The sequence below is a fragment of the Rutilus rutilus genome (genome assembly GCF_951802725.1).
Source record: "Rutilus rutilus genome assembly, chromosome: 5".
NCBI classification, from domain to species: Eukaryota; Metazoa; Chordata; class Actinopteri; order Cypriniformes; family Leuciscidae; genus Rutilus; species Rutilus rutilus.
This window is the reverse complement of record NC_140213.1, coordinates 32761493-32775051: the sequence shown is the minus strand read 5'-3', so window position 1 is coordinate 32775051 and position 13559 is coordinate 32761493. Positions and strand designations below refer to the sequence as shown.

The window sequence follows — 13559 nt, the reverse complement described above, 5'->3', positions numbered from 1 at the left end:
GTTAATCATATGAGGGAAGTACTTTAGAGAAATACGGTTTTCCTTTATGATGTGTATGTGTGATCCAGGTGTTGTAGTATCAGGTATGTTATGTGTGTTTGACCTTTCAGAGGATTCAGTCCAGATGGCTGCGATTGCATTCCCCACTGAGACACACATGCACCGTTCTGTGTATCAGAGGATACAATCTCTGCAAGCGTTCTTGTCTACCAGCAAAGACTCATTATTGATTCTAAAATATGTAATTTTTCTCTCCCACAGGAAGGTAAAGGAGACTTCACAAGGTAAGAAGCTTTTTGAATGAATGAATCACCTTCCATTGACCCCCTTTAACATGCACACACTATCAGTGTGTCATTGCAGAGTGAAAGCAGATCCAATTTGTGGCATATATCAAACTCTCCTTCCCACATAAGCACATGAACACGATTCAAGAGAGATGGAGAGAGAGAGGGAATGAGAGAGATATGGGGGTGTGAACCCTGGGAACGGAGACAGAGGGGAGGAAATGGAATGCAGAGGATAAACAGTGTTAAATTACACACACTAACCTCTGGCTCTCTCCATTACATACACACACACACACACACACACTCTTGAAACACTTTCTACACACAGTATCTCAGCTACAAATCTGTCACATGTGCATCCTTCCAGCTTTACTCTGTCACTCTGTGTCTGATAGTTTTCTTCGACTCTATTTCCTATTACACTTCCTCTCAACCTCTCCAGCGTTCTGTGTTTGGAGTGGCACACTACAAGTATGCAGCTTATTTAGTGGGCACAATATGCACATTTTATTATCGTGAAATACCCTGATAGATTTTGCCAAAATGTGAAGAGCACATTGTGAGCGATAATATACAATTTAACCTTCCATTTCAGAAATGAACTGGAAGTGATAGCAGATGTGATTTTAATATCTAAATCTTGACTTATTATTTTATCAACATTTTTATATAAATTAGATGAATTATAAATAGTATAACTAGTCATGTGACAATTATTATTATGTATGTACAGTTATTATTACAATTGCAATTATTATTATTATTAATTCAACTTTACATAGCATGATAAAGAGAAATAATTAAAGTCACACAAGAATAAGGAATAGAAACAAATGATAAAAAGTTTAATAATGGATTATTATTATTATTGATTCTTTCTGTTCTCTGATTGTTCTCTGATTCTGATTGGCTGATTCTTTGCCCTGTTCAGTGGTACTCTTTCTGAGCATTTTGTGTTATTTTTACAGTAATGATGTTACTAGGGCTGATCTGAAGAAACTGCCTGCACTGCCTACACAAGCACTGAAGGAGCACCCTTCGCTCGCATATTGGTGAGAGACACACACAGCTGTCAGCTGATAATGAAGAGGTATTAACAAGATGTATCTTCTCCGTGTTGTAGAGCACCATGGGAAAGGATTCTCTTGAATAATTCGCTAACATAATTGACCTCAAATTTTATTTGATGCGAATGAAGTGTTTCACAGATGCTGCCGTTCAAAGGCGCACACACTCACTTACTCACACATTCATATTGAGCAGGCCGGTGCACTTCCTGTTCTAAGAATGAACTTATCTCCTTCATGGTGTTGTGTTTCATTGGCTGTGTCTCTGTACATCTGTAAGCTCTCACTCTTGTCCGTTTCGTGTTCCTGTGGAATTAAAATAGGCTGACAGCCACATTCTCATGAACATTGTCATCTGTTGCCTCTAATTGTGTGTGTGTGTGTGTGTGTATTGCAGTGAGGACCGGGTCATTGAGCACTATAAGAAGCTAAGCGGACAGTCCAGAGGCCAGGCTATCGTCAAGTAAGACAGCAAGAAAGAATGTTATGTCCAAAATGTTCCATTAAGTTTGATGACCAGAAAGTGTCCAAATGCTTTTCATCCTAGCGGGATTGTTCACCTAAAAAATCGAAATTCTGTCATTCCAAAAATGACTTTATTACTTCTGCGGAACACAAAAGAAGATTCAGCTGTTTTGTCCTTATTATTAAAGTCAATGCATGGGGACACAAACCTCAAATATCAACATGTTTGGTAACAGTGTGTGCAAGAATGAGATTTAATGATTTGGAGTCCATTGACTTTCATAATGCAAACTGTGCTTGTTTTGTGTTCTTCTGATTCAGTATCTAATGGAATGTCATGCATTTTAAGTGTGCCTGAAGTATCCAAATCCTTTTTCTACTTCCGAGATCCACTCCCACGTGTTTTCTACTAATGCAAATTGTTTGCATATGGAACATACATAACATATTGTCAATGATTTCTTCTTTCTTCTCTCTCACAGTTATATGAGTGTAGTGGAGTCATTGCCCACATATGGAGTGCATTATTACGCTGTTAAGGTGGGTCAGTCTGCTTAATTTATAAGCACAGCCGTCAGTCCACACACACACACACACACACACACACACACACGTATGTTCTCACAACCTGCAGTATCGGCACTTTAGTTAAGTGTTAAAGGATGCTGAAGACTCCGTGTGTTTAAGATAATCATGCTGTCATCAACCATGAGCTGACACTACTCATCTTATCGCCGTGTGCGTATTAATGCTCTCTTTTTCTCTCTCTTGCTCTCTCTCAGGATAAGCAAGGTATCCCATGGTGGCTGGGTTTGAGTTATAAAGGCATTTTTCAATATGACTACCAGGACAAAGTCAAACCAAGAAAGGTAAGACCATCTTTCCTCTGTGGACTTACAACAGTTTGACTTTTGTTTGTCCTCTCTTCACATCTCTTCATCTCCATTATCTCTTAATGGTTTTACTTCCCTAAAGGTCTTATGAAGCTTTGTTTCTTCATGAGGGAGAGAAAAAAATTCCGACTTCTTCTTTAAAACTCTCTGCTTTGCAGAAAATCCAGTGGATGTAAGCAGTTTTCCTGTCGCTGTGTTTTGAAACTTAGTGTGAGCTTCCTCAAGTGTGTGTTTGTGAATATGTGTTCATCACCTGGTCACCTTTGCTTAACCTCATGACATCATCCATTAGAAGTCTGACCGTCTGACACTCGAGTGTGGTGACCTCAGAGAGGTCATGACCTCTGGCAGTCTGACCCGATGCAGCGTTTTTTTTTTGGTAACTTTAGACAGAGATTCTCAAACTTCCAGACAGACAATCAGTGACACCCAGTAACTGAAATGCTACAAATTTCAATCAAGTCTCAATCAAAAGAATCGCTTGCTGTCAGAATGACTTTACTTCAGGTGTGCGCCCCGCTAGCTTTGGTTTTCCATTCTCACAGCACACACCCGTGTTTAAATTCTCTCCAAAGGACAGGCAAAAACTTCAGCCTGTGGTGAGGAACAGAGAAACCTTTCCGCAAACCGCAAGCTAAAAATAGCTTTCAAAGCAGAACGTCCAGCCAAGCGAAAAGCCAAACTCAGGCCTATTTACAGAGAAGGATCTGTTACAGAAAGCGAGTTAAAATGAAACGACGCAGAAGAGGTCAGCTCAGAATGGAGGGAAGAGAAACCAGCGAGAAGAACAAACGCATCTGCAAAAACGCCACGGATGCAAAATAAACTAAATTATAGTTCCACTGACAAATCCACCTAAACCTGGATGACAATTTAAAGGGATAGTTCAATCAAAAATAAAAGTCACCATTTACTCACCCTCACGTTGTTCCAACCCTGTAGGAATTATTTTCTACTGCAGAATGCAAAATAATATATTTTAGAGAATATTTCTACTGTTTTTATGCATACAGTGCAAGTCAAAACAAGATTGGACCCCATTGACTTTCATTGTATGGACAAAAAAACACTGAGACATTTTTTCAAAATATCTTCTTTCCACAGAAGAACGAAAGTTTGTCCTCATGTTTGTAAAATGTTTAGTTTTGTATGAACTATTCCTTTAATTACAGTGGACAATCAGACGTCCAGTCCTGCATGAAATGCCAGTCTGCTACTTTCTATTGATCTGATCTGCGTTTCAGATGGGTCATTGCCACTGATGTTCTCATTACACAGCTTGTCTCCATCACACATGCCCGTTTTTGTGTTTTGATGATAAGCTTTCATGCGCTAATAGTTAGTGGCTGTTCTCCATCTGTGGGCAGTGTGTGGGACTGTGAGATATACAGTTAAAAATGCCACACACTAAAAGTTGCAGACTTAGTGAGTGAGTGGTTGGGTTTATTTAATGATTTTCATACTAATTTAAACCCTCTCCTAATGAGAGCATCTGTGCCAAAGTGTGTGTGTAAAGTTTTACAGAGGCGTGACCAGTATATTTGTGGTTTCGTCATGAATTGTGGTGCCTGTGATTCTCAAGAGCTATTGTCCTCTACCTAAACCCCCTCCAGCAGCCTCCCTGACTCCAAAACCCGCAACAGGAAACCCAGCAGCAGACACCCGCAGGATTACTGTCGCCCTGACAACACAAAACATGCTGGAAACATTAGTGCGTCTGACGAATCCGGGACCACTCCCCAAAAACTGGCATGTGTGTAGCTGTTTCTGATTCGTTTGGATCAGCTCATTAGCTCCAGTTACTAAAAGATTTGTGCCTTATAAAACGTATGAACAGCAAAGCAAATATGAAAAGCGTATAGTTGCCTTTCTAGCCAGATGTGATTCTATAGCTATGAATCATGAGATTGCAACCCTTGAGTCACCGGTGATTGTTTTCATCCTGTCTGCTGCTGGTGACCTTTGACCTCTCCAATGCCCTGTCTTTTCTCATAAGCGCTCATTATAGCTCTGGCTAAGTAAATACCATGCCCCACACACACAGTCTTCCTGTACTCTGTATGTGTGTCTTTGTGAGAGAGAGGGGTTGGGGGTTTATTGTATTATTCTGTGTACAGACAGACTGCAGGGTGGGCGTTGTGCGCTATATTAAAAGGAACAGCAGTGAATGTGAGTCATAGTGATGACACACCTATGACATTTACTAAACTCCCTTATATTGGAACATTCTGTGTAAGCAGGTTTTGGCCAGCTAAGTGGTTGTTAGCTGTTCTAAAACCTAGTTGGCTGCTTATATAGGCAAGATTATAAGGCATCTTGTCTCAATGAAAAGTCTTTTTCAAATAGTAGACAACTAAATTAGGCTCATTTTGGCCAAAATCTTAGGCAGCATTGCATGCATTATTGACAGACCATGAATGCATTTCGGACTGTTTGCAAAATGCATTACAGTATTTATTTACATCCCAAATGGTTGGAATTGGTGAGAAGGTTGAATAAACACTAGTGTTCAAAAGTTTGGGGTCGGTAAGATTTTTTTGATGTTTTTGAAAAAAAATATCTTATGCTCACCAAGGCTGCATTTATTTGATAAAAAACTACAGTAATATTGTGAAATATTACTACTATTATTATATTATTTAAAATATCTGGTCACATGGGTAAATCTTTTGAAATTGAGATTTATACATCATATGAAAAGTCTGAATCTGAGAGATGGTCCTCACTGCAGAACATGAAATCCAGGGGGAGGAGTTGGATTCAGATCCAACTCCTCCCACCTTACATATACCTAAACCTACCCATCTCCACCCCCTGATCCCTAAACCCACCCCTAAACCTAACAATCTCCACCCCCTGATCCCTAAACCCACCCCTAAACCTACCAATCTCCACCCCCTGATCCCTAAACCCACCCCTAAACCTACCCATCTCCACCCCCTGATCCCTAAACCCACCCCTAAACCTACCCATCTCCACCCCTAAACCTACCAATCTCCACCCCTTAGATGTGGATCCAACCCCGGCCCCTGGATCTTGTGGACTGCATTGAGGTGCTACTGGAATCTGAGGGTGCAAAAAAATCGAAACTTTGAGAAAATCGCCTTTAAAGTTGTCCATTTATGTTCGCGATTGTGCTGCATTCACTCACAAAAATAAACGTTTTATATATTTACGGTAGGAAATTTACAAAATATCTTCATGGAAAATTACCTTTCTTAATGATTTTTGGCATAAAAGAAAAATCGATAATTTTGACCCATACAATGTATTGTTGGCTATTGCCACAAATATACCCGTGCGACTTGTGACTGGTTTTGTGATCCAGGGTCACATTTATTCCCGTGACAACAAAGCTGAATTTTCAGCATCATTACTCCAGTCTTCAGTGTCACATGATCCTTCAGAAATCATTCTAATATTCTGCTCAAGAAATATTTCTTGTTATTATCATCATCAATGTTGAAAACCAGTTGTGCTGCTTAATGTTTTTGTGGAAACAGTGATCATTTTTGATGAAAAAGAAAAAAATTTGCAACATTATAAATGTTTACTTCCACTTTTTTTTATTTAATTAGTTATTTCTGAATAAAAGTATTGATTTATTTTATTTTTTTAAAGTCTTTCCCCAAAATTCCAAATAGTAGTGTAAATCTATTTTGCTCATTAATAAAAGTATTGATGAAAATGGTACCATCTTATTGAGAATAGACTATTTCACTCAACATTTTGTTTATAAGTTTTTAGTTTAGCTGCATGCTAACATCAGACTTTATAGGAATCAACTACATCTATGTCTTCAGAACAGAAGTGGGGTTTTCAGACAGAGGCATGGCCAATCTCTGGACCCCATCACCATGGCTGTGAGCCTTCATTTTAAATCCTTTGAAGTCCAGGACAAGGTTTAACCCTGTTTCCAGAGATCTAAATAACCAAACAACACGAGGCCTAGAACACAGTTCAGCTGTCAGTGAAATATGTGCTGGAACGAACCAGGATTCAGCTCATAAGGGCATCGCTGGGCACTTGAGGCCCTTTGATATGCCTTTTCTCTTTTACATCCTCTCGTGACTGCATGCTTCAAAATCACGCACACTTACAGTTGAGATTGCCTCATTCCAGAACAATAGCTGAAGTCCCCAGTTCCACCTCACTGTGCCCAAAATACTCTGGTGTGGTTAATGCCCCATGCCTCATTGGCTCTTATAACTGCAGAGAGCTACAGAGTGTTTAGATGTCATGGAACATTGTAGCCTCACTCACTCTCTTTTTCCTCTCCCTCCCACTCTCTTAAGAGAGAGAGATTAGTATCTCCATAATGAAAGTTGTTTTGAAAGTGTTGAGGGTCACGTTTGTTCTTGGTCCCATGAGACCATCAAAGCATCTCATAAACACCAAGAAACATTCACTTTAACACCATCAACATCTCTCTGCTGTTCAGTGACACTGTCTCGGTGATATACTGGCATGGAAATTGTAAGGAATTTAACTCTTCTGGTTCCAATTCCACTCAACGGTTTCCTGAAAATGTTCCTCTGTTTTATCTTAATTAGTTCTTTTTATAGCTCAGCACTTTGTGCTTTAAATGTGCTTTAAAAAATTGCTTTATAAACAAGTTTGAATTGAATTTACAATTTTAGTACTTTTGTGGAACAATATATTAAACAAAAACAAAACTATCTTTGGTAACATATTTTAATGTGCCATTTATATTATTGTTATTATATTGTATTACCATACAATTTGTGTATCAGTATTAGCTAAGTATTATTTACATACTTTTATAGTGTTTATTTATATTTTGAATCAGCCTTGATTTTTATATTTGTTTTTTGTTATGTGATTTTGTCATTTTTAATTATTTTGATTTTGTGTAAATATTTCTATTTTGCTTTCATTTATTTTATTTCAATTTAGGTTTTAGTACTTTTAGTACTTCAACTTATTTACTTATTTCAACTTATTTATTTCAGTAAGTTGCCAAGGCAACATTTCAAATTTTTAAGTTTTTCATCTAATATTTATATTTTGTTTAATTTCAACTTCATTTAAATTATTGTAAAATATTTTTTTTTTTTAGTTTTAGTTAATGATTACAACACCAATGTGTCACTACACCAATTCAAACCAATAACAAGTTTGAGACTTTTTACAGATTCTTTACAAGAACTCCCTCAAAAGAGACATTTGTTCACAAATTGTTGTTCACAGATCTGTATTCTTGTGATTCTTTTTGTATTATTTTGCAATAACTAGACTTTCTCATTTCATTGATTTATATTGCAATCATTTAGGGGTGGGCAATATACTGGTAGACACGATTAACCAGTAGAAATTTGTCAATCGGTAGAGAATTTGGACTATTGTCTATATCGCGGTTACTCGCGCGTGATGTTTCTGTGCTGCGTAGTCACGAAAGCTTATTGTATGCTTGCATTTTTAAGCATTGTGGTTTAAAAAGCAAGTGATTTTAAACCACTGATGCTCAATAAGCAGCAAAAGAGAACTCATTTCGCTATATGAGTGCACTGTTTGAGAGACTGTTTCTCAGTGCTGTCTGAGAGACGTGCATTAATAAAGCCACTGCTTATAGAGCGTGTGTGTACTGAACTGAGTTCTTTTTGCCTCCTAATTGTGCGTAAATGGTTACATACACGCATCAAAATCTCGTCTTTGCAAATATTCTCGTAAACAGTCATTTATGTCTTAAGTGAACGCAAACAGTTGAGAAGGAAAACGCATGTGTATATTGAATCCATGCATTCGGTCTTAAAGGGACAGCAGCCTAATATACCTGCTGTCTTCTGTGTCATTAATGTTATTCAAACAACAAAAGAGAGAAAATCTCACTTTTGTAACTATAATAATTTACAGTCAAGACTATGCAGTGTTTTGATTACTTTATACAATTTATGTTGTATTTCTTATTTCTAGTGCTTGAAGTTTTTCATGTAGGTCTATTTCATTTGTTCAGATGCAGGACAACTATTTTAATGCAGTATTGTATCTGCATCGATGGAACAATGCAGACATTAAAAAGACATTAATGGAACTGACCATTGTGAAATTCATTTGGTTTTGAATAAGAAGCAGTTCTTAATTCCCAATCCTAGTGATATATGTGGAAATAGTTTGTGTGGTGTGTGTGTGTGTGTGTGTGTGTGTGTGTGTGTGTGTGTGTGTGTGTGTGTGTGTGTGTGTGTGTGTGTGTGTGTGTGTGTGTGTGTGTGTGTGTGTGTGTGTGTGTGTGTGTGTGTGTGTGTGTGTGTGTGTGTGTGTGTGTGTGTGTGTGTGTAACTAACTATGTTCCTTCCCTCCCCTCTTCCTTCATCTGTCCATTGTTTTCCCAGGCTCTAAACATTCTTGAGCTCTTTAAGCCAAACCCCCCTCCCTTTCCTTCTCCACTCTCTTCCATCCTTTCTTCATTTTTCATCATTTTTTCCTTTCTTTTTCTTCTTTTTTCCCTTATATCAAGGTCTTTGCAAGGGAATGCTCTTAATAATGATATTAACAGTAATTATGCATAGTTTATATAGCTTAGCTTGGAAAGAGTGTATAGTGCTCTCTCTCTCCTGTTATTAAATGAAAGCAATATATTCAGTGAGCGCATATTCACACCACTTTCTCCGCCACTCTCTTTCTTTTGCGTTTTCTTTGTGTCTGTGCAGCTGATGGCTCCAGGAGTCCAGTGTGTGTATCTCAGACAGCCATGTGTGTGTGCGTGACGGTGTGTAATGAGAACCAGAACCTGGTTTCTTGAGTGAATGAGGGGAAAAGAAGTGGAGGAGTCTAACAAAGCTGTAGCGCTGCATTTTCAGGGGTTACTACAGCACACACTCATAACACATCACTCTGAACTCTCCATAAACCCCGCCCACACAGGAAGTGTGTGTCCCAGAGGGAGGAGAGGCTTGGACGGGGTTTGACTCCTCCCGCTCTTGCTTGCTTTCTCTCACCATCTCTCTTAAGCCAAACAGTCTCTCTCATTTTACACATATACAGAGGAGGGCTTATTGTTCCCCAGTGTTCAAGGAGGATTTTACACACACACTTTCACCATAAGCACAAAGGTGAATGAAAAAGTAAAATATCTTGGCTTGGACTTGCGTTCTGGATTGTCTTTTACTGGCTGTTCCTGTAGTTTTCTGATCTGGAAGGAGTTTACAGTCTGAAGACGTTGGAGCACCATCCGTGGAATGTTTGATTGAAGTTTTGGGAATGTTGTTAAAGCGTTCTCTCATCTCTGCAGGTGTTCCAATGGAGACAATTGGAGAATTTGTACTTCAGGGAGAAGAAGTTCTCAGTGGAAGTTCATGACCCAAGAAGGTAAATCTACATAACAGCCTACACATGCTCGCTCACACACACAGGTCATGGACTATATAGGCTTACAAACAATGTCTATCACACTGACAGGACATGCTGTGGCGGCCACTTTCACTCCAACCCAGCACGAATTTTAAAGACAAGTTTGTTTAGATGTCATGAAACGTTTGAAAGATCTCAGCGGTTTGTGGGTCCCGTTTGTATGTTTTTGTCCTTTGATTCTTTTCAATTCCAGTGTGGGAATAATTGGAATTACTTAGAAGTAAAGTGACATGATGCACTGAGCTTTAAACATAGGATATTCTACAGCATCAAGAGTAAAATAGGGTTGATTATGAAGTTTGATTTGTATGGAGGAACATCTTTATAAAGCATTTACATGTCAGTTATACAAGTTTAGTTTAGTTTATTCTAAAATATGTCAGACTTTGACAGGAAAACCCATTTTTCTGTCCTCCTCTTCCTTAAGAGAAACATTGTGAGGTAAATGTTCATAGTTACAGCTGGTTGGCTTCTATCCAGAAGTGTCCACTGAGCTAAGCTATTTGTTATTGGATTGAAATCTCTTACTTCCTGTGTCCTGTGGAGAAGAGCGTAGAAATACAACTGGAACAAATGAACAAAAACATACCCTACTCTTTCTGTCTGACTCTCCATCTGTAGAGATCGAGGTTCGGTTTGAGTTTATTCCGATTCTCTGCTCTTCCCTCTCGTCCTGTCAAAACTGGGGATGTTTCGGATCTTCAGTTTTTTTCTGAATCTCTCTCCATCGATATTAAGATGTGTTTACGTTTTAATCAGACCTTTATGACATCATTGGTGCGTGCTGAGGGCTGGTTAGTCTTTTAGGAGAGCAGACGCTGCCAAAAGCAGCAGCACACGCTGCCTCAGATGCTGACAGATAAACCGCCTCATTCACGCTGTTCAAACAACAACCACGACAGCCCAGAAACGAGGAGAACACGGAGGGAGTTCACAGAAATGCTGGAGGCTGGGGAAATAAGACATGAAAGAGAGCAAAACAGTTTAGGAAGATGAAACAATCTGTTTATTTTGCAGCATGAGGGTCTATAATGTATTTTACTTCTTGTTAGGTTCACTGTCATTCAGTTAGAGTCATTGCAACACACACACACACATACACACACACACACACACGCTAATATCGTTTTGATAAGAGTCAGAACACGAGGGTCTGCTGTTTATCTTTGTTCTAGTGGAGAGGCCTGGAGGTTTTTATAAAGCCCATCACTGGACACACACGTGCGCTGGGTTTGACCACAGTGTAAATGGTGTGTGTGTATGTGGGCTACACTGTGTGTGGTATGTTAAGCCGATACATTACAGGACTGTCAGGAGTACTATGTGCTAACACCAGTTCACATTTCATATCTCCCACATAAATATATATTTTACAGGTTGCTAATAATATGGCAGACAGTATAATTTAAATGGATGGTCTCTCTAGTATACACTATCATTCAAAAGTTTGTTTTGTTTTCTTAAAAAAAGAAATGAATACAAATGAATATAAAACTTTTATTCAGAACATTCATAAGAGAATCCTAAAAAAAAGGGCATCATGGTTTCCACAAAAATATTAAGCAGCGCAATTGTTTTCAACATTGATAATCAGAAATGTTTCTTGAGCAGCAAATCAGCATATTAGAATGATTTCTGAAGGATCATGTGACACTGAAGACTGGAGTGATGATGCTGAAAATTGAGCTTTGCATCACAGGAATAAAAATCTAATAAATTTTAGATCAAATAAGCGTTGTCTTAGCATTAGCTTTATTAGTCAGCAACAAGATGCTCAACAGTGGGGTTTTTTTTTTTTTGGCTGTAGTTACCTTGAATGTAGTTCTTCTAATTTAGAGGTAGTAACCTTTTATGACAGTGTATTTATTGAAAAGACAAACACAAATATGCTGTGCATCTGTTAATACATAACAGTGTTTTGAATGTGTTTGGCCAATAATAAACATTTTTACATCCGTTTCTGCACTGACAATGTCATAAAATTCAGTGAATATAAAGTCGGTTTGTGTTTGCTCCAACTGCAGGGCGTCGGTAACGCGGAGGACATTTGGTCACAGTGGCATCGCCGTGCACACCTGGTACGCCTGTCCCACCCTCATCAAATCCATCTGGGCCATGGCCATCAGCCAACACCAGTTCTACCTGGACCGCAAACAGAGCAAAGTAAGTGTGTTTATGTTTTTAGGCTGTGTGTGTGTGTGTGTGTGTGTGTGTGTGTGTGTGTGTGTGTGTGTGTGTGTGTGTGTGTGTGTGTGTGTGTGTGTGTGTGTGTACTTGTACAACTATCTTTGTGAGGACTGGTTTTAGACTGTCGGACCATTTTTAGACTGAGTTTAAGACCATCGGTGTGAGGACAAAGAGAGGAAAGTGGAACATTTTGGCCAGTCCTCACTTTCTGAGACCCATTTAAAGGCCTGTTTGAGGGTCAATATTTGTTTTTAGGGATAAGGTTATATTTAGGTTAGGTTGGGTTTAGGGTAAGGGTTTGGATTAGGCACTAGTTGTGATGGGTTGGCTTAGGGTTTGGAGCTAGAGATTCCATTGTGTTAATGAATAGATACACAAAGATAGATGTACAAGAGTGTGTGTGTGTGTATCTCTCTGTGTGTGTGTGTGTGTGTGTGTGTGTGTGTGTGTGTGTGTGTGTGTGTGTGTGTGTGTGTGTGTGTGTGTGTGTGTGTGTGTGTGTGTGTGTGTGTGTGTGTGTGTGTGTGTGTTTGCTTGTTAACCTTTTTCTTACTACAACAACCTTCCTGTGTGTTTCTGTGGTCTACCTCTAACCATTTCACTGTCTAGACTACCATCTCTCTGCAATCATCAGGGCTACATTAACTTTCTCTCTTTCACTCACACACACACACACACACACAACTATCTGTCTCTGATCTTGCTCATGGATTCTGTTACACTTTTAAAAGCTGCGGAATGTTCGTCTCCTGGAAAATTCTGACACACTCGTCACAGCTGGCAAGCACATTCACTCTCTCTGTCTCTGTCTCTCAGAGTAAGATCCACGCAGCGCGCAGTCTGAACGAGATAGCCATAGACCTGACAGAAACAGGAACCCTCAAGACCTCCAAACTGGCCAACATGGGCAGCAAAGGCAAAATCATCAGCGGGAGCAGCGGGAGCCTACTGTCCTCAGGTCAGAACGCACATATGCTCGCAAGTTACCTTTATTTATATATCGCTTTATACTTTACAGATTGTTTCAAAACAGGAAAACAGAATCAATGACGCAAACAGAATTCAGTTCAATAACTGTAAAGTTCATCAATTACGAAAGTAGTTCAATTCCGCAATAAGCAGCTCTGCAGAAGACAACAGTGTCATTATTCATATGAAGAGCCAGTGTTGGTTCAGTTCAGTTCAATAACTGTAAAGTTCATCAATTACGAAACTAATTCAATTCCGCAATAAGCAGCTCTACTGAAGACAATAGTGTCATTATTCAGCTTGAGTCAGTTCAGTGATTG

At 39.0% G+C, this 13559-nt stretch overlaps 1 protein-coding gene across 17 annotated transcripts in view; it reads left to right on the top strand.

Moving 5' to 3' along the window:
* Positions 1 to 13559, top strand: part of frmd4a (FERM domain containing 4A) — a 164323-nt gene that overhangs the window by 133833 nt on the left and 16931 nt on the right. For 8 of the 17 annotated variants that reach the window (XM_084409663.1, XM_084409675.1, XM_084409661.1 and 5 more), the window contains exons 7-14: positions 262 to 284; positions 1259 to 1342; positions 1755 to 1820; positions 2305 to 2362; positions 2605 to 2691; positions 9965 to 10041; positions 12105 to 12246; positions 13087 to 13228. In XM_084409663.1, coding sequence (XP_084265789.1) covers positions 262 to 284; positions 1259 to 1342; positions 1755 to 1820; positions 2305 to 2362; positions 2605 to 2691; positions 9965 to 10041; positions 12105 to 12246; positions 13087 to 13228 — 679 coding nt within the window. Of the gene's footprint in view, positions 1 to 261; positions 285 to 1258; positions 1343 to 1754; positions 1821 to 2304; positions 2363 to 2604; positions 2692 to 9028; positions 9786 to 9964; positions 10042 to 12104; positions 12247 to 13086; positions 13229 to 13559 lie in introns of those variants that run through there. The other 9 variants (XM_084409660.1, XM_084409674.1, XM_084409672.1 and 6 more) reach the window with 3 other exon arrangements.